This window comes from Erpetoichthys calabaricus, chromosome 8, assembly GCF_900747795.2.
Source record: "Erpetoichthys calabaricus chromosome 8, fErpCal1.3, whole genome shotgun sequence".
NCBI lineage: Eukaryota > Metazoa > Chordata > Cladistia > Polypteriformes > Polypteridae > Erpetoichthys > Erpetoichthys calabaricus.
This window is the reverse complement of record NC_041401.2, coordinates 1140459-1161219: the sequence shown is the minus strand read 5'-3', so window position 1 is coordinate 1161219 and position 20761 is coordinate 1140459. Positions and strand designations below refer to the sequence as shown.

Below are 20761 nucleotides of genomic sequence, written 5' to 3'. Positions count from 1 at the left end.
CTGGTACGAAGCCAACTGATATCATCCGGACTAAATAAGTTTGATGACCGGCCCGAGAATTATTTGGCCTGGAAATTCACATTCCTTAATGCCATAGAGACATTGGGTCTTACAGCGGGAGAAGAGATAGATTTATTGATTAAATGGCTTGGGACAGAATCTGCAGAACATGCGCGTCGCATCAAGTCAGCGAATGTGCGGAACTTGTCTATTGGGCTGCAGCGCATTTGGGAGAGATGGAGGAGATTTATGGGTCACCAGAAGCCATAGAAAGGTGCTCTGCTTGCAAAACTGGACAATTTTCCTAAAATATTACCAAAAGAACACCAAAAGCTTAGGGGAACTGAGTGATTTACTGTCTGAGGTTGAGGCTGCAAAACGAGATGGTTTTTTAGCAGGGCTTTCCTACTTGGACACTGCTAGAGGTGTTATCCCAATAGTAGAAAAGCTCCCATATGCGCTGCAGGAGAAGTGGGATGATGCAGGGCTCCCCGCTATAAGCAACAACACAAGGTCACCTTTCCCCCATTTTCCTTCTTTTTGCAGTTCATACGCGGTGAAGCTAAGGCACGTAATGACCCCAGCTTTACTCTCCCCTCCTCCACTGTTAACCCAAACAAGAGAGAGAGATTCGTCGAGAGTCACAGTAATGCCCGTAAGCCAGTGTCTGTACACAAAACAGATATTACTCCCTGTTCCAAATCCCCAGCCAATGATGACCCAGATAGACAATGTCCAGTTCATCGCAAAACTCACCCCCTGAGAAAGTGCAGAGGCTTTAGAGAGATGCCCCTCGATGAACGGAAAAAGAATATTAAAAACACATAACATCTGTTTCAAATGCTGCGCATCAACCAAACATGTTGGCCAGATGTTGTGAAACAAGTGTCAAATGTTCTGAATGTGAGAGTGACAGGCATTCAGCTGCCCTCCATCCAGGCCCAGCTCCTTGGCTGTCCAAGTCCCCTTCTCCCTCGCACAGCATGGCGGGGAGAAGAAAGAAGCAGCAGATGACGCTATTACGTCCAAATGCACTGAGGTGTGTGGTGAAGGCTTTAGTGGGAAATCCTGTGCAAAAATATGCCTTGTGAATGTTTATCCAGCCAGTGACCGCAGCAAAAGCAGGAGGATGTATGCCATGCTGGATGACCAAAGCAATAGGTTCCCTAGCTCGGCCAGATTTTTTTGACATTTTCAACATAGATGGACCCTTCAGCTGCATATACAATCGAAAACCTGCTCTGGAATAGCTGAGACTACTGGCAGGCGAGCGGTTGGTTATATCATAGAGTCATTAGATGAAAAAGTAAGTCTTCCTTTGCCCACACTCCTAGAATGCTATATGATCCCTGACAACAGGGATGAATTCCTACTCCAGAAGCTGCTCACAATCACCATCACCTCAAGGCAATCGCCAATGAAATACCACCTCGTGATAGAGAAGCAGCAATTCTGCTGCTGCTGGGAAGGGACATGTTAAGGGGTGCATTAAAGTCCGTAAGCAGATCCAATGGGCCCCATGATGCAGCATATGCCCCAAAAAATGGACTTGGGCTGGGTAATAATTGGTGATGTGTGCCTGGGTGGTACACACAGGCCTTCAGAGGTCACTAGCATGAAAACTTACATCCTGGATAATGGCAGGCCAAGTCTCTTTCACCCATGCGAGAGCCATATGATGGTCAAAGAGAGGTTCATCCCTTCTGAGCAGCACCAACTCTTCTGCCCGCATTCCCAGTGAAAGCCATCTGACTGGAGCAAATGGGGAGGAAACTTGGACAATCGGTTTTCTACCAAACAAAAAGTGATCACAAACCTGCACCTTCTATGGAAGATCTTTTGTTTCTCAAAACTATGTTGAATTGAATTCTTCCAAGACTCCAGCAACAGCTGGGTGGCCCCCACTTCCTTTTCGCAAAGCACGTAGGCAATTGCCTAATAATCGTGTATATGCTATGAATCGTTTTAGATCTCTAAGCCGCACCCTTGAGAAACATCCAGCGATGAAAGCTCATTTTCTAGAATTCATGAAAGGATGTTGGATAGCTGTCATGCAGAGCTTGCGCCTCCGTTCAAGAAGGTAAGGAGTACTGGTATTTGCCCTTCTTTGGAGTGTACCACACACAAAAGCCCACCCAAATACGTGTGGTTTTTTGATTCTAGTGCTCAATTTGAAGGGGTTTCCCTTAACAATGTGCTGCTCTCTGGGCCAGACTTGAATAATAGCCTGTTGGGTATCCTTATAAGATTTAGGAAGAACCCCGTTGCACTTACTGCTGACATTCAGCAAATGTTTCATTGTTTTCTAGTGCGAGAAGATTGTAGGGATGTTTTGCGCTTTCTATGGTATGAGGACAGTGACCAGGACAAAAGGGTTGTTGACCATAGAATGAGGGGTGCATGTTTTTGGTAATAGTCCCTCACCTGCTGTGGCCATTTATGGTCTAAGGCGAGTTGCACAAGAAGGAGAAAAAGAGTATGGCAGTGATGTGTGCCGCTTTATTCAAAGAGACTTTTATATGGATGATGCTTTAAAGTCTGTCCCCACTGTGGAGGAAGCAATTGATCTCCTTAAGAGAACACAGGAAATGTTAGCAGCTTCAAATCTTAGGCTCCACAAAGTGGCCTCTAACAAAGCTGAGGTGATGGATGCGTTCTTAAAGGAAGATCGAGCTAAGGATCTACAAAATCTTGACTTGTTTGTGGATGACCTACCTGATCAGCGAAGTCTTGGGGTAAGATGGAATATTATGTCAGACATTTTTACATTTTATGCACCTGAAACTGAGAGACCATATACCCGCAGAGGAGTACTCTCCACGGTCAATAGTCTTTTTGACCCGCTGGGTTTCCTGGCACCAGTGACTATCCGGGGGCGCTTACTACTTAGAGAACTCTCGAGACACGGCAGTGATTGGGACACCAACCTTCCAGAAAGCATGCATGAACAATGGGTGCAATGGCAGAGTTCGCTGCAGTGCCTCAGAGGCATTCAAATACCCCGTATATATTCTGCTATTCCACCTTCTAATGCCCTGCACATTGAGCTGTGCATTTTTTCAGATGCGTCTGTTAATGCCATTGCTGCTGTGGCTTATCTCAAATTTCTAAGCCATGACAAGCAAATAGATGTGGGCTTTATCCTCGGCAAGGCAAGACTTGCTCCCCGACCTGAACTTACAGTGCCCAGGCTGGAGCTATGTGCTGCGGTGCTAGCTGTGGAGATTGCGGAAGTTGTCAGTGAGGAAATAGATCTCCAGCTAAACTCCACTAGTTTTTATACAGATAGTAAAGTGGTTTGGGTTATATTCACAATCAATCCAGACGCTTTAGTGTCTATGTAAATAATCGGGTGCAACGAATCCGGCAGTCTTCTAAACCTGAACAGTGGCATTATGTGCCAACAGATCAAAATCCTCCTGATCATGGTTCCCGCTCCATTTCAGCCTCCAAGCTTTCCAGTTCAACATGGATTACTGGACCTCGCTTCCTTCGCCTTCCACTAAAGAAAATTCCAGAAGAACAAAATAAATTTGACCTCATCAACCCAGAAAGTGATGTAGATATCCGACCTGAAGTGAACTCTTTGTCCACTTATGCCTCTGAGAGTCACTTAAGCTCAAAACGGTGGGAACGCATAATTGGAGTGGTACGACACATATTAGACTCCATGCTGTTGCAGTCTGGTCGTGTACGACTTACTCATGAAGTGTTAACAACGCTAATGGCAGAGGTCATCACCATAATTAATGCACGTCCCCTGGTACCTGTTTCGTCTGATCCTGAACATCCTAATGTCCTAACACCTTCCATGCTGCTCACCCAAAAAATAGGCACGCCTTTTCTGTCTCAAAGTAACTTTGGTACAGGTGAGATGTTGAGACACCAATGGAAGCGTGTCCAATACCTCGCTGAGGAATTCTGGAGCAGGTGGAGAACGGAATATCTCAGCACTCTGCAGACACGACAGAAATGGCAAAATAAAAGGCCTGACATCAAAGAAGGTGATGTTGTCCTTCTGAAGGAAAAGCAAGTCAGGAGGAATGAGTGGCCTATGGGAATAATAATGAAGGCTGTTCCTAGCAAAGATGGATTAATAAGGAAGGTCGAGATAAAGATAGTTCAGCAAGGAGCAACAAAATTCCTTTACAGGCCTATTTCAGAACTGGTTTTTCTTTTATCACCAGATTAAAGTATTTGGCTCAGTTTTTGGTGGTATCTTAAAGATACCAGACGGGGAGTGTTCTGGTTCTAATTGTTTTTGCAAACCTTTGTAATCCTAATATAAAAATCCTAATGCTACTGCTGCAAGCAGGAAGCCATGTGACAGGAGGCAGGAAGTAGGAAGTAGGAAGTGAGTGCAGCAGCAGTAAGCATGGTGTGTTTATTACCTCTGTGTTTGTACTCTCAAACAATCCTTCGCCATCCTGCTTAGTTAGCCCTTGTGAAGGCATTCCCTGTAAGTTCTCTTTTTTCTAGTTTTATAGTCTTTGTTTAAGTAACTTTGGTTAAGGAGTGTCAAAGTAAATGTTGTATTTCATTACATAAATTTACTGAGCCTTTGGCTGTTAAGCTCTTAGTTATAAATGCTGCTGTATTTACTCTATGTTACTTATACAAGTACTTATTAGTGTTTGTTTGTATTTGTATTTACAGTTTCACACCATTTTTGTAATTAAACATTCTCTACATCACTTCGTGGTTCCGGGAATTATTGCATGAAGGTGTTTAGCTTGCTGGATAATTGAACAGGAGATTCAGTGAGGCCAGTACACCCACTGAGGCACTCACATGTCCCACAAGTAAGGAATGTGCCCTAAACAGGTTTACAACCACGTTGACGTGTTCCTGTTGTAACGTAACTGCTGGGGTCCACGGTGCCAACTTGTGACGGTGCGGGTTGGCTCCACGCCACCGTCGATAACATAACCAAGGATGAGCCACTTCTAAATGACTTCTAAATCCTGTCACCTCGTCGTCTCTGTTTGCTTAAATGACTCCCTCCGTGTCCCCTCACAGCTCAGACCCCTCCGTCCGGCAGTCGGCCTCGTCACCTCCGCTCTGGCACCAAAACTGAGAAGCTGAACGTGGTCGAGCAGCCAGCCAGGTGAGGCCTCACTAGTGCGCTAGGGACAGACGATTCACAAGACCTCCGCTTACCGTCACATCTAATGAGCTGGAAGGCAGTGAGGGACCAAAAATGGAGACACACATAAGTTAAGTAATCCACTGAAGTCGGGACACCCATGTAAATTGTTTGTAGGCTTCATTGACTTTCATGGCTGCAGGACGCCTGTGGCTTGTGACCTGTCAGGTGTTCCTGTTGAAGGCCCGTTTGTCGTATTCTGACGTTTCCTTCTTTTGTGTTACTCCTCACCTAAACTTTACATGTACACCCCTGGCACTCCATTTTAGGTCCCTCACCACATTCCAGCTGATTGGATGTGAAGATAAACTGGAAACCCTGAGGTGTTGTGACACTTTTGAGCAGCATCTGCCTGAACGTGCGCTGCTCTCCGCACATCGTGGACGCCACCCCACCAGCACACCCTCTTGACGTAGACAGAGATGAGGCCATGGGACCCCCGTGTCCGGGGAGGACCCTCAATCTACAGGCCTTCTTCACGTGACATCTCATCGTCCACACGTCTGTCCAAGCGCCTCTGCAGCACTTGAGCTGACTGTGCCATCGCCATGCCCTCCCACCAAGGTTGCGTGGTGCCATTTTTTACGGTGGTCTCAATTCTCTGACTTATGCAGCTGTAGTTTGTCCTGCAGACTAAATTCACAGAAGCCCCGCTGTCTGTGCCTCTCCCCTTTTTTAATTGTGCTACTGTTTAGCGTTTCTGAGGGTCTCCGACCAACACCACCATTAGTCCAAAAATGCAAGTGACCTCTAAAGGTCCTCCACTTTGCCACTCACAGGGCCTCATCCTTCCATCCATAAGCTGAATTCACACAAAACCCCTAAAGGAATAAAACGGCCCACCACTCCAACACGCCCGGAGAACACAAAGAGACGCCATACTGCCAGCGGGCAGACGCATCAGAAAGGAGGCTCACGGGACGGGCCACTCGGCCACCATGTGCAGTGACACGACTCTGACGCTCGTTTCGGGTCCCCCGACCTCTCGTGTGAATAACCTAAAAGCATTTTGTCTTCACTCTCGCCGGGGTCTTTGAGCTCTAAGCTGGCATTCAGTTCTGTCTGATCTTTACAATGGCGGACATCACATGGCACCCAAAAGGCAAATGGACTGCAGTTTAGTTCTGTCTGCTTGCAGGTCAAAGCCCACACTTAGTGTTCTTGCCAGCTTGGCACACGTCAGACGGTGAGTGACGATGACCTGGTGTGTCACCAGTCCAGGCACCCTTCCACCCACTTGGTCACCCTGAGTAGAAATGGCTGACTGGCACCCTTGTGACTCGCTGGTCACACAAATGAAACAAAGAGCATGAAGTCACACAAGTGGCCCCCCTGCGTTCACCAGAGTGACTCGGCCCACCGGTGGGCTCATGAACTCCCTCAGCAAAAGCTCTTCTGACCATCGACTTCCCTTTCCGGGATTTGAAATGGGGACGGTGACAAGTCGTCAAGCTTAGGGTCCTTAACTCATAAACGCCGGACTTACGTATCTGAGCTTATCGTTACTCACAGTAAGATCTCAACATTCTCAGGATTCCAAGGGTTAATCAAATAAGAGCGGGTGGTCCAGCTTTTAGTGACAGGGCCCCCCGAAGCCGAGGGCTGGTCTGCCTGCTCCTATAAGTGGTGCCCCCTCGGCCTCAGGCTGAAGACTCGCGACTTGAGGCTGGCATACCCTGACTAGAGCTGCTGATCGGCTGTGCAGACCGCACTTCTGTGAGGTGGTCATCTGTACAGAAGTACATTTACAAAGTGTCACTAGGCCTCCTCAGTATCAGGGGGTGGCACTTGGTGACACTGCTGTACTGCCAGGCCACTCCCCTGCGTATGGATAAAGGAGCCCTGGGTTCACCAGATGGAAAGATTCTCTCATCTGATTGCACGGACCCCACTACAGAAAGTCCATCCAGGTGGCCGGGGTCACCAGGACTGGACGTGTCTTTGACTTTCTTTCAGATGATTTTAATCTCCACACTTCGTCCAACACACACCTCACCCCTGCACATTTTGAGCCCACCAGTAGCCCACCCTGCACGTCTGTTGAAGGAAAAGCAGAATGCTGTGGCAGACACAGACGTCACGCAGGCTCTGAACGTATGACGATGAATCTGTGAAACGCTAGCAGCATGGTGCTGCCCCCGTGCTTGGCATCTCGAGCCAATTCTGCTTCTTCTCCGGCTGTGTCACTGTGTCACTGCGTCAGTGATGTGAAAGAGCGCACAGCCAACCTCTAAAGGTGGCTCTCTACATTGGCGGTCACTCCGCAAGCAGCCCTCAACGCAGGCTCACTTAGGACTCGCTGGAGAAGTGGAATGCCAGCCAGCGTCAGAGACTGGCATTGAGTGGGCATTTAAATGGAGGCTGCAGGCACCTTGTCTTGGCACAGCGCTCTCATTTTCTAGCCTTTTAATGGCTCCTACTAAAGCCGTCCCGTCCTCTTCCTCGGCTTGCACTCCATCTTGTTGTTTCTCCCGGCTGTGGTTTTTTCCTCATTAATGACGGACCCCCAAGCCTGCAATGCAGCCCCCCTCACTGACGTGGATCTGAAGTTTGCTTTCCCCTCCTCTGTTGTTTGTTTTTCATTCTTCGCCATCTTAAGAATTCGACTTCCATGCTGATTTGACTCGATTGTGTGCTCTGTGGGCCTTCATGCACTGCTTTAAGTTAGCATGGCGGTGCTCACCCTACCTGTGCCAGTCTGAGCGTGTTTAAATGTACGTCATTCACAGAATCCCACTTTAACAGATACCACACGAGAGTTGGAGAGACCCCATTAACACACACAGCCAACTCCTGCCAGTTAGGTGCCCATGTCAGCTCTTGTGACAGAGCCTGGGGGTGTTAGGAAGCCCCCAAACACGAACACGCAAAGAGTCCCAGATGCAAACCCAGCCGTGTTTATCACACCGCACTCCTTTACAGGTTACAAAAGCACAAAGGCACTGCCACCACGCTGCCCTCCTCCAGTCGAGTGCTGCCCCACGTCCTCTCACCTCCGGCTCGCCTGGCAAAGGGAGTGCGGTCCCCTTTATTAAAGACCCGGGAGTGTTTCTGGTGCCAGGACCCCCGCTCAATGGAAGTACTTCTGGGTCATACGGACTTCCATCACAATAGGGAGCTTGTCTTCCTGCAGTGCCCTCTTGTGGCACCCAGTGAACCCAGCAGGGCTGCTCTGCCAGACTACTGGGCTTCCCACTGGGCACCGTTACCTGGGGCTGCTGCCATCTAGCGTCCTGGGGAAGTAAAAAACCCCCAGTGATACCATCCCGTCTGGCTCTTTCTTCCGGGTCTACTCCATTTCCTCTCCCTGGCTGGGATGCTCGTCCAGCCCCTGTGGCATCTACACTCCACTGCCCCCCTAATGCCCACGCACGTCACATGCAGCAGCCATGGCTGGACACCTGTCCACTAATTTCAGTTTCCTGAGACAAACACTCCGGTGGTCTCATCGCTCCTCCTCGGGTCTCAGTAGCTGAGCACACGGCGGGCTAACGTGAGTGGCACAACCTCAGGGCACGTGGGCTCCAGGCTTGTTTTGTGGACTCACGGCACCCGCTGGTGAGGTGCCATCTTTTTTTTTTTTTTTAATCTCACTCTTCTCACATCTCAGCATTTGGGTAAACTGACTTAGGGGACTCGCCGATATTAAGGGGGTCTCTCAGGAAAGCGAGTTTCTGCCTTAACCCAGTCACTCACTCTAGGTGACTTGGGTGCCCATGTAAAGGACTGGCACTTCTGCACTGTGAGTGGCCCCCCTTCTGGGACAGACCCCAGTGGCCCAACAGGGTGGGCTTCACAATGTTATGTTAATAATCTCATTTATAGCCTACTGAACGGTGCCTATTTTACAAGGGGGGGGCTTTATAGTGGTGGCACCACATGAAATAAAGATTAACGAGTGAAAGCGGCGGTCCCAAAACAAAAGGCCAACGATAACCAACAGAAAACTCTCCGCCCGTAAGACCCTACACTCACACGGTTATCAGTGGGCTCGTGTGGACGGGCACTTCTCTGCCCACCAGATTGCCACTCCCTACGACGTCAGGTCATGAGGTTCTAGTGTGTAATCACGTGACTGATGTTGGCCTTTTAAACGCAGTGATTGGCTGAGAACATCACATGACCGAGTTAACAATTCACTGCAGCGATGGACGGTCCGAAGGCCCACCGTGAATGAGGACCACCCCGCCATACCTGGCATGAGCTGAGCTCACCCAACAGGTGGTCCACGTGACGACTCGCTGACCGCTGGCCATTACCTCCTGGACACTGAGGGATCCTCACGCTTGTTTCTCACTCTGTTATTTAATTCATTTCAGTTTTTATCTTTCCTTTTATTTCCTTTTATCAGTGAGACTGGGGGGCAACTGGCTGCCCTGGGTAGACTCAGAGAATGGCCATCAGGATGATGATGATGATGATGATGACTGCAAGAACAAGGACAGCATGAACGCCAATCCTGTACTTGGGGTCATTACATGGATGCTGACCCTTTAATACCCCGAGCTCACTGCCCAGTGATTACCTACACATCTTGGGGGTCCTGAATGGGGATGCCCGAGTACAATGCAGGTGATCTTCTGGGTCAACCACACGTAACTCCCTGGTGCCGACAATCGCACCTTCTGCAAAACGATGCTAAACGCCAGCGGGAAGGTGGGCCGCACTGCTCTGGCGTACGGTGGACTTCAGACGGACGTTAGAAGGAGCCGGAGACACACGGAAGGGCGGACAACTTGAGGAGCCTTCAAATCTGGCCTTGATGTGACGTTAGAGCAGGGGGTCCCCAACTCCTGGGGGGCCGCAGTGGCTGCAGGTTTTCATTCACATCCTTTTCTTAATTGCTGACTGGCTTGTCACTTCTTTGGAATTCGTTTTAATGGACTCGCTTTGAAGTTTGGTTTCTCTGAATTTCTTCATTGTTTTCCTTAAATGGAAATGAAATGTTTGGTGAGGGAGCCAACAGAAGACCACCTAAGTCAGGGCCTCAGACTCCCACCAGTTTCATCCCAACCAGGTCCTCAATCAGGCGCCAAGTCTCGTCGTTCATTAAACTCGTTCTTGGACATGTCGACATTTCTGGGGACCCCCACATTCCTGAGACCCTCATCGTTCTTTATTTTCAGATGTTGTGTGATGGTCACCAGATGTTTTGGCTCATTTGGTATCTCGTTATTGTTTGGCTGCTAATGAAGGAAAACTAAACAATTAAGGGGTCCGAGTCTTCAAGAATAAGTCAAAGAAAATTAATTAGCAGTGAAAACAGGTCACTCGTTAATAAAAGGGTGGGAATGAAAACCTGCAGCCACTGCGGCCCACCAGGACCCCTGATTTAGAGGATCTCAATGACTGGGACGGAGGGGCTTGTTGGGCTGAGAGGTCTGCTCTCGTCACGACTCGCCTCACTTAAGACCCTGACACTTGTGGATGTGGAGCCCCCCGTTTCTACCGGCTTGAAGGTGTAAAGTCCACATAGAAACACACACGGGGGGGACAGGCGATATGAGGGGGCCGCTAACACTAACGAAACTGAATATCCGCACAGTCGGCTCCCTGCTCTCTCCAGTTCATCTCCTCTGACAGACCCGCCGCTGAGAATTCGTCACAAACGTGGGCTCAGCAAGTCGGTGAAAGCAAACGTCACCACCCCGGAGTGGCACATTGACACCCGCTGCAAATGAATAACACCCTGACTTGGACTGGCACGCTGTGTCCTGCCTGGCACCCAACGCGGTCGCCAACGGCTCTGAGACGGAGTGAGTGTGTGTGTGTGTGTGTGTGAACCCCACACTCCCATTAGGAAGGCTCAGTGCCCAAGGCCGAGACTGCAGGACTGAAGTGTGTGACCCTGTAGGAGAGACGCTGCTGCTGTTCGTCTTCCTCCTCTTCCTCCTCGCTCTTTTCAGCAGTCGTATTTTTAGCATTTGCTGTTCTGATCGTTTTGTTAGACCACCGGCGAGGGCCGCGCTGTCAGAAAGTCCCTTCTCTCTCTCTCTTTTTTTTTTTGCCCATTTCCCATAAGCAACACCTAAAGACTTTGAGTGCCAGCGGGCAGTGAACCCTTAGTGCCACACGGCTGACTTTTTATGAACTCCTCATAACACCTTATGACTCGTTAATGCAGGCCCATTTATATTAAGCACTTTGCTTGATTGATTGCCTGGCCCTTCATCCAAAGTGACTTACAAATCACAGTAATACGGGCTCATGTGGGTACACCGTGACCACCAGCAGGTGGGGCAGTCGGTTTACAGGTCGATGGCGCTGGTGACGGCTCACTTGTCATAGCACCTTGTGGTGGGATGCCTCTGTGATGTAAAGACCAGGGGAAGAGGGAATATTGAGGGCAATACCTCCCCCCGAACACAAGAGGGCGACTCCCCATCACTACCAGGGGGCGCCTGGACATTTTCAGAGCCCTGCATTGCAGATCTGGGAACACCTGGAGCACTTCTGGGGGGCCGTTATAAAAGGGGCCCTTCACTCCTTTCAAGGGGCCGGAGTTGGGAGGTGGCAGACAGACAGGACTGTGACTGTGCTTGTGATTGGCTACGGTGCTCTCTAGTGGGGGGCAAAGGAAAAGTGTTGCCCCACTTGAAATAAAGGTGTGTCTCACGTCAGTCTGTGTCGGGTAGGGGGGCTGGCACACCCCCTGGTGGTCCACAGTCTTCACTCCAGGCCACTTTACTGGTCCGCCATAAACACTTCCAGGCTTTTTCAAGGTAGCAGGTCATGTGACTTACGCCCCCTGGCTCCAGCACCTTGGGCATTTACAGAGTCCTCCCCCCTAAATTGACGTGTACCCCCTAGCAGGTACAGCAAGGTTAATGGGGGTCTTACAAGGTGTGAGATACGGACATCTGAGGGCTCTGAAGAGATTTGAAACTTTCACTAACGGATGCTGCACTTGTGAACACAGGGGGTCTCAAAGTCCTTTAGGGGCAACACAGTTACTGTCCTGGCATACTTTCCACATTAAAACATGGCGTCTGTCTTAGGTGTAGTGTGTGAGCGTTCATAGACGTCAAGAACTTGTTCAAGTGAACGGCGGAGAACACAAAGGTCCTGGGCGAAGGTTCATCAAGTTGGCAGACTACCGTCCTGTGCCCAGCAAGACTCAACAGATGCTACACACACACAGAGGACCCCCAGAAGTGCTGGGAAGTACTGTGAGGACCAGGACTGTAGCAGAGATGAGACTTTGACTTTGAGGTACGACAACTGGCTCTACAACACCCCGTGTCTTTAGTACCACCACCCCGGAAGAACAGCGCAGCCGGAGCAGCCACACAGTCGGAGCAGCAGAACTTCATTTAGTTTATGGGAGTCGCTCAGAGCTCTGTGACCTGTGGACACTCAGCACAAATGGAGACATATCAGCAGACGAGTAGCCTCCCAAACAGCAAGAACCTCACAGGAACGAAGGCAGACATTCACAGACTGGGGTGTGCGGTGACATCAGTAGAGACCCCAAATGATCTCAGCTCGGCTTTCTGTCCTTAAAGTTCAAGAGGACAATGAAATGGCGGGAGCACAATGGCGTGCGCAGCCACAACACCACACCACACCAGGACTGCCACAAGGAGTGCCACAATGGGCTTTAACCTTCGGATGGAAGGACCGGAAGAGAGACGTTACCTCCCCCGGGGCACATGAGGGCAGCCCCCCTGGATTGCATCAGAGCCACAGGCTTGGGAGCTCAACCCTGCTAGGGACCCGTGGCCACCACCAGGGGGCGCCTGGACGGTCAAGGAGCCCTGGACTGCGGCCCACCACCAGGGGGCGCTTGGACAGTTGCAGGTCCTTGGACTGCAGCACTTCGGCCACTCTCTGAAGAGCTGCCAGAAGAGGATGCGGGGGCACCTGGAGCACGTCCGGGTGGGTATAAAGGGTGGGTTCCAGGGCTGAGAGTCAGGAGGCGGAGGACAACACTTGCATGGAGAGGAGTGGAGGCAGCAAAGAGAAAGAAAGCCTAAGTGTGGGTGCCCTGTGTGCCCCCGAGCCTGTCTGTGTCGGGGTGGTCTTCCACACAGGCCCTGCCTCTTGACAGCCCCCCTCTCAGCCTTGACTCTCTAAGAAGACACAGAAAAGCTCCCCAAAAAAAAAAAAATGGAAGAAACCCCAGGAAAGGCAGTTCAAATGGAGACCCCCTTTTCAGGTAGGGTGGGCGTGCAGTGGGTGTCAAAAAAAAAAAAGGGGGGGGGGGGGCAATACAACACAGAGAACAGAACAGAAGTCATCCTCAGTAGAATACGATAATATGACAGTACAGTACAGAGCAGACTTCAACAGCGGAAGACATCCCATAATACGATTTGGAGGCCTCGGCCATCAAGCTGCCTCCCCCTATTGGCCACTCCACAGCTGAGTTCAGCCAATCGGATGACAGGACCCCTCTGCCTGACGACTCCTGTGATCCTCCATCAGAGATGACTTGACCCGAGGCAGGCAGACAACCTGGCAGGTGGGCCGCGGCACCAAGCTGATGACATTGGCATAAACGTTCTGTGTAACCCGGCCCATGGGCTCATCATGCCAGAGCAACTTTAACAAAGTTCGTCTTCGGAGACGCGACTCCTGAGCAAAAGAGACCTTCCCATAGTGGACAACACACTCGACGTCTCCCTCTCTGCCCACCTTTCCGAGTTAAAGACCCTTTAGACCAGCCGTCCTGCCCGCGCTGTGTCTTCTCCTTAAGGGCACAGTTCCCCATTTTGGGGTGAACTCACAGTGACAGAGGCGCACATTAAGGAGACACAAACTACTAAAGCGCCAATGGCCCACGCGGCACCCGCCAGACGAGTGTGTGTCCCACATACGGGGGTCACCTGAGCACCTCTCTCAGCCGGCTGCTGTCACAGGAGGGCTGCCACTTCGGTAAATCAAAGTCACCTTCTGCTGCCTGATGACGGACTAACATCCTCTGCTACTTTCAGGGGGCTCTCTCTTTAACTTGTGGATTTGCAAACTCCATTAAACTAACAAATCCCCCCCTCAGCCTGCCCACTGCCCACTGCCCACTGCCCGTCTGCTTTGTGGTGAAACACGACCATGAGAAGCACTTGGCGAATTCTGTTATTATGCATCATTCTGGTGGGCTCTTAACTGCGTCGGCCCACCAAGTAAGGCCCTGCTCTTTTTGAAATGGGCGCTGAACGCGTCACCAGGCGTTCATTTTCTTTTAATTCTCAGCACATCCTAAGAGTTTGAATTATTAGAACGTCAAACCCTAGTAACACGTATGCACACGACATGCTGCGTGTTCAGCACTTTCCGCAAGCTCGTCCGTTTTGGGGCGTTTCGTGCTCGTTGACGCGGGCCGAGTCGATTTAATGAACACACTCAGCACTTTCCATCAAAGCCCCGGCAGCACAACTCTGCATGGGCACAAAAATGAACCGAGGCAGGTGTCGGGGGGGCGGAGCTACTCACAAGGCCGCCTATGCAACCCACGCAGGTCAGCGGCCCACCCGGCCCACGATACGCACAAACGACCCCCCGGCCCTGGCACAGATGTGAAAGCCCTGACTTGTGAGATGTCCAGCTGTGCTCTCCTCTTACAGGTCATGAATATCTGAACTGCTCACTGATGTCACCTCTCAAATGCAGCTGCTGATTTCAGACAACGTGAACAGCAGGACCCCCAACGCCATGACGGCTCCTCGTTACTCGAGCGCATCGTGACAAGTCAAAGATAACAAAGCCAAAGAAGAGCAGATGCAAACAGGAGACAAAGATGTCACAGAGCGCAGGCCAGCTGTCACCTACACCACAAGGCCACTGGGACAAGAACAGGCCAGTGAGCCCACCCAGCTTGTCCATTCTAACCACTGAGATCACCCCTTCGTCACACTACTTCAGTCAGGTGGTCTCCTCTTCATCTCCTCAAAGCCTCAGGATCAGCCTCGTCACCCTGCTCTGGACGTCCTGTAAGCGCTGATAGGACAGGTTCTGTAACATGGAGACCACTTGGGGCCTCACTAGTGTGTTACACGTCACCTCACCCGACTTGACCTCCACACATCGTCACGTGTAACTTAACATCCTGCTGGCCTTCTTCATGGCTTCTGTACACCATCTGGAGGTTAACAGTGATGAGCCCACCACGACTCTGGGGTCCTCGTCATGAGGTCTACTCTCAAGTGTCAGACCCCCCCGTGGTGAATTCAGATCTCACATTGGTGCTTCCTACATCACGATTGGCAGATAATCATCACAAAGGGACTTGGGCAGCAGACAGGCAGAGGACAATGACATTTAATGTCAGATAATGTAAAGTGTCACACATAGGAAGTCAAAATGGGGGGGTCTGAAAATCAAAGGTCCACCTTATGAGAAGGAATTGGGAGTCGTGGTGGACTCATGGCTATCAACACCCAGACAGTGTGCAGAGGCCATTAACAGAATGTCAGGTTATATAGTGCCTTGACGTGTGCGGTACCAGTCCCAGGGGGTCCTGCTCAGGCTTCATGACACACTGGTGAGGCCACATCAGGAGTCCTGGGGGCGGTTTGGGTCTCCATAAGGAGATAGATAGATAGATAGATAGATAGATAGATAGATAGATAGATAGAGTGAAAGGCGCTATATAATAGATAGATAGAGAGTGAAAGGCGCTATATAATAAATAGATAGATAGATAGATAGATAGAGTGAAAGGCGCTATATAATAGATAGATAGATAGATAGAGTGAAAGGCGCTATATAATAGATAGATAGATAGATAGATAGATAGATAGATAGATAGATAGATAGATAGATAGAAAGGTGCTATATAATAGATAGATAGATAGATAGATAGAAAGGCGCTATATAATAGATAGATAGATAGATAGAGTGAAAGGCGCTATATAATAGATAGATAGATAGATAGAGTGAAAGGTGCTATATAATAGATAGAGTGAAAGGTGCTATATAATAGATAGATAGATAGATAGATAGATAGATAGATAGATAGATAGATAGAGAGTGAAAGGCGCTATATAATAGATAGATAGATAGATAGATAGATAGATAGAGTGAAAGGTGCTATATAATAGATAGATAGATAGATAGATAGAGTGAAAGGCGCTATATAATAGATAGATAGATAGATAGATAGATAGATAGATAGATAGATAGAGTGAAAGGCGCTATATAATAGATAGATAGATAGATAGAGTGAAAGGCGCTATATAATAGATAGATAGAGTGAAAGGTGCTATATGATAGATAGATAGATAGATAGATAGATAGATAGATAGATAGATAGATAGATATGAAAGTCACTATATGATAGATAGATAGATAGATAGATAGATAGATAGATAGATAGATAGATAGATAGCAGTCACTAATAGTTGATCACATCTATAGCCATCATTAAGGAGGCTCACAGAGTGTCCTTGACGTGTCCACTGAGGGTCTGCTGTGTCTTTATATCCCACTGCTGAGGCCTCATCTGGAGTCCTGGGTTCAGTTTGGGTCTCCATAAAGACACAGCAGCACTAGAGAAGGTCCAGAGAAGAGCGACTCGGCTGATTCAGGGCTCCAGGGGTTGAGTGATGAAGAAGGATTAAAAGAGCTGAGCCTTTACAGGTGATGAAGAGGAGACCTGACTGACTGAAGTGTTTTAAATGATGAAGGGGATCAGTCCAGTGGGTCATGATGGCGACTTTAAAACGAGTTAACTGAGAACGCAGCTGTTAAGTGTGTTAAGGTAAATTTCACATAAACATTATGGAGGTTTTCTTCACACAGAGACCCACAGACAGTCGTGTGCATTAAGTGGCCACGTTGTCTGGTGGACAGGAGGATTTTAGAGACCTCTAACACTTGACTTGATGTCATTTTGGAAGAACTTGGTGGATAGGCCTGGGGAGCTCTGTTGGGCTGAATGGCCTCTTCTCGTCTAATCTTTCTAATACTTCCATTAAATGTCTTCACCCACAAGCCTTCACACTGTCCCTCTGTAACCGTCTAGATGATTCTCCATTAGCGGCAGTGTGGCGCAGCGGTTAAGGCTTTGGACTTCAAATTGAGGCTGTGGGTTCAAATCCTGCCATTGGCACTGTGTGACCCTGGACAAGTCACTTGACCTGCAGACCAAAAGAAATGGAACCAACTGAATCATAAAGTTTGTAAGTCGCCTTGGATAAAGAAGGCGTCAGCCAAATAAGTAAATGTGAATCTGCCCTTCCACTTGGTCTTGTACGACTGGCAGACTTAAGCAGCTTATGAATTATCTTCTTCTCCAGATCATTTATTAATATTAAACATTTCTACCTCATGGTGACACCTCACAGTTAAAACAAAATAAACCAAAAGCATTTCTTCAAAGGCTCCTACGTGTCTCGATGGAGGGTTTTAAGGGCGGACATCACGAATGCCAGTGTGCCTGCAAACCAAGGAGGCCATCAGCTGCTCTTCCCTGGCACCACGTAACTGCACACGAGCTCCATGACTGAAGCGCACTTCTTGTTTTGCTCGCTTTGCAATTCTTTCCAAGGCTCTCAGCCCCATGAAACCCACGGCCATCCTTCGAGTTTTCTCATGTCATGCCTGCTCCATTCACTCGCTGCACTAATAATGATACATTTATATAGCGCCTTTCCCAAGCTCAAGGCACTTATTTATCAGGTCCAGTTTGAACGTTCCCAGAGTTGATCACTGGCCGTGCCGTAATACTGAGCAGCTGCTCTCAACAGTGCAACAAACAAACAAACAAACAAACAAATAAATAAACACCCCCAGAACTGCTGCAGAGCCTGCAGTGGCACAAGGCTCCACGCTACCCAAGTTCCCCTGCCGCCTACCACAGGGTATGTGAGGGTGCCCTCACCGATGCCCACCCCCAGCACCTGGCACTGACCTGGCCTTGCTTCTGCTGGTTTCTGGCCTGGGTGTTGAGGTTGTGGTTGGAGCTCTCCGAGTCCTCGTTGAGATAGTACACCAGTCTGGAGGGGAATGTGATTTCTTGAGGGATGCCCGCTTCGCTTGTGTTCCGTACAGCTGCTGCTGCTCCTTCTGTCGGGGGCATGGTGGGATCGGAGCCGCGACCATTTTCCAGCTGGGCTGAAGCTGACGGGAGAACAAAACAAGGCGCACGTGAGGAGGAGGAGGAGGAGGAGGAGGCGGCAGGCCCGAGAGGTGCAAACACACACTCGCCGAGGGTGCCGCTATGGAGGCCCGATAACGCGGGGTGGGAGGGGGTGCTGCCGAGACATTGCTGGGATGGATGTCGACCGTTTCAAGTCTTGGCGCATCAGGGACGCAGCCCCCCCCCCCGGACTCCCTTGCGGCGCCGGCGGCTCCCCTCACTCGCGCTAAGCGGTCTGCGGTCAAACTAACCTTCAAATCAACACGACCCAACCCCCGCCCCGCGCCCTTCCTACCCTGAGACGCGGCCGCCGAGCTCCGGGGCGGCAGCCAGCAGCAGAGGACGCAGGCGACGAGGTGCTGCAGCGTTACCGGCTTCATGGCTCATAACCGGGCGGCACTCGACGCGGACCTGGCGACGCTCATCCTCGACCTGCGCGGGAGGCGGTGGCCGCTCCAGTCCCGACGAGCGCGGTTGCTACTGAGGATGCTGATGCTGCTGCTGAGACTGCGACGCGCGGCGGGGGCGCGCACGATCTCGAGCTCCGCCCACTGTGCGCGTCTGGAGGCGGGAATGACATGACGCGGCGCGGCGCGGCCCAGCAGCAGACCTGACGCCGGCCGGCGACGGTGAGGAGACCACGGGGCGCGGGACGGCAGGGCATGCGGCGTTTGGGCAGCGGGAGTCTGCGGCTAGTAAGGCGTGCAGCCCCTGCGCTTCATGGCCTCGGTCGGCCGTTTTCCTTTCTCCAGATTTTCGAGGCTCCGTCCGCTTTTCGACCGGCATGCGCCTCTTCACGGGGGCGGGGCTGCGGCGAATGCAAGAGCAAGGAGCCAACCCGGGACGGGGGTACCTGTCTGGTTGGGGGGGTGGACCCTCATTCCAGGCCAAATCCAACAGATATTGGGGGGTTAATAAGTGGGCACGGAGAAACCGCGCGTTCCACCCTCAGGTATACATTTATGGAAAGGGAGCTGCAGCGTCCGGCCCGTCACAAAACTTAGCGACCCTGCTGCGCCTCCACGTTAAATTGCAATCATCAGGTCCACAGACCTCCAGGGCAGCCCTGGCTGTGGATGAAAGATGACAAAGGGGGTTCATGGTGTGAATGTAACGGGGGGGTCAGCCCTTCTAAATGACCCCCAGGGAGGACACTGAAATCCACACTATGAAAGGCGCTACATAAAACGTACTTTGGGCCTCATGCTCAGTCCCTGCCTGCCTGCAGATTCACAGAATGAGTGGTCTGGTAAAGGACCCTGAGGTAGTGGCACTTCATGCTGTACATCAGATGGCCACCGTGAGTGACGCCTCCATCAGTGTGTCACATATGAAGGACTCAGGGTTGTGTCCACCATGAAAAGCCACAAGGTGACACGTTTTAGTGCCATCGTAGAAACAACAGTGATGGCACCTTGTGAAGCAGCACAGGCCACCATGGAAAGGCACTATATTAGGTTTGCTCTCATTCACCGCCACTGATTGGCACCACACTTTCCAATATGCCCTCAGATTTTGGATGCCCGAGTAAAGGTTTTGTGTTAACTGGCAGGATTTTCTCCCGAGTTGCCGACTGCCTTTGTCACTCAATGCGATTGAAAAGCCACCGCTTGTGCTTTGCTCTTGCAGCTTCACCCGTGGCGCTGCTCAGTTTTGGGCCCATGCTTGACTTCATGGCAAGAGGAATTTCTGGGCAATGCCAGTTGAATTTTTGTTTTGAAACCACATCTTTCTGTTACATGCACCCGTTGGTTATGGCACAATGTCATGGGAGTCACATGTCCTGCTGGGCTCTTTAAAGAAGTCTAAAGGACGGGCGCTGGCCACTAGCAGTAGGGCCCTCACATTTGGAGGCGTGACAATGTGATGCCAAATATGTCCCCTGTCATGGAGGCTGGCACTTGCAGATGACCCGTGGGAGAAGGGCACGTTCCCATCAAAAGTAAATGATGAAAAGACTGCTGTTCAGTGCCACTACGGGCACGATGCCCCCCATTTGCCAGCAGCTCTACCCGTTCCCACTCCCCCATCAATTCATTTACTTGTTAATGCAGCAAAGACTAGAAAAGAGCAGCTGAACGGCGGCCCTGAGCGCCACTCATCGATCTGCCGCCTGCCCGCCGCCATGTGCACACTCAGCAAATCTCACTCGCACACTCTCAGCAAAAGCAGCAACTGCTGCAGAACGGGCAAAGAAGCAGCGCACCGCGGCACAGACCCGCATCACCACACCGCTGCCAGCCCCCCAACGCAGGAAGATCTGCCACAGACGTCAGGTGGCACAGGTGAAGCTTGCACATACGCTGCACTCGCAGGGGGCTTTAGTCTCCAAGGACATGGCAGACCGCCATGCCACGCACAAGGGCAACGCCCCTCCAAAGGCCGGCTAGGGCCACACGTCCAGCATGCCATGAATTTTTCATGACGCGCCCGGGAGTGGCCGAGCCTGCATGGCCCCACATGGAATGATTAATTGATGAGAGGACGGCCAGTGCACACTTTGTGAAATCGTGAATGGCAGGAAGCGAGCGCCCGCA

General features: G+C 50.6%; 1 protein-coding gene and 1 long non-coding RNA gene across 4 annotated transcripts in view; one reads left to right on the top strand and one right to left on the bottom strand.

Moving 5' to 3' along the window:
* adam23a (ADAM metallopeptidase domain 23a) overlaps positions 1–18749 on the bottom strand; it is an 89193-nt gene extending 70444 nt beyond the window's left edge. For all 3 annotated transcript variants that reach the window (XM_028806115.2, XM_028806113.2, XM_028806117.2), the window contains exons 1-2: positions 18520–18749; positions 17997–18205 (exon numbers count right to left, since the gene is read on the bottom strand). In XM_028806115.2, the coding sequence (XP_028661948.1) occupies positions 17997–18205; positions 18520–18604 (294 nt within the window). In that variant the 5' untranslated portion in view covers positions 18605–18749. The remainder of the gene's footprint in view (positions 1–17996; positions 18206–18519) is intronic.
* Positions 15891–16234, top strand: LOC127528976 (uncharacterized). The gene is made up of 2 exons (XR_007935665.1): positions 15891–16027; positions 16172–16234. It is a non-coding gene; the product is annotated as an uncharacterized LOC127528976 (long non-coding RNA).
* Positions 18750–20761: the final 2012 nt, after the last annotated feature.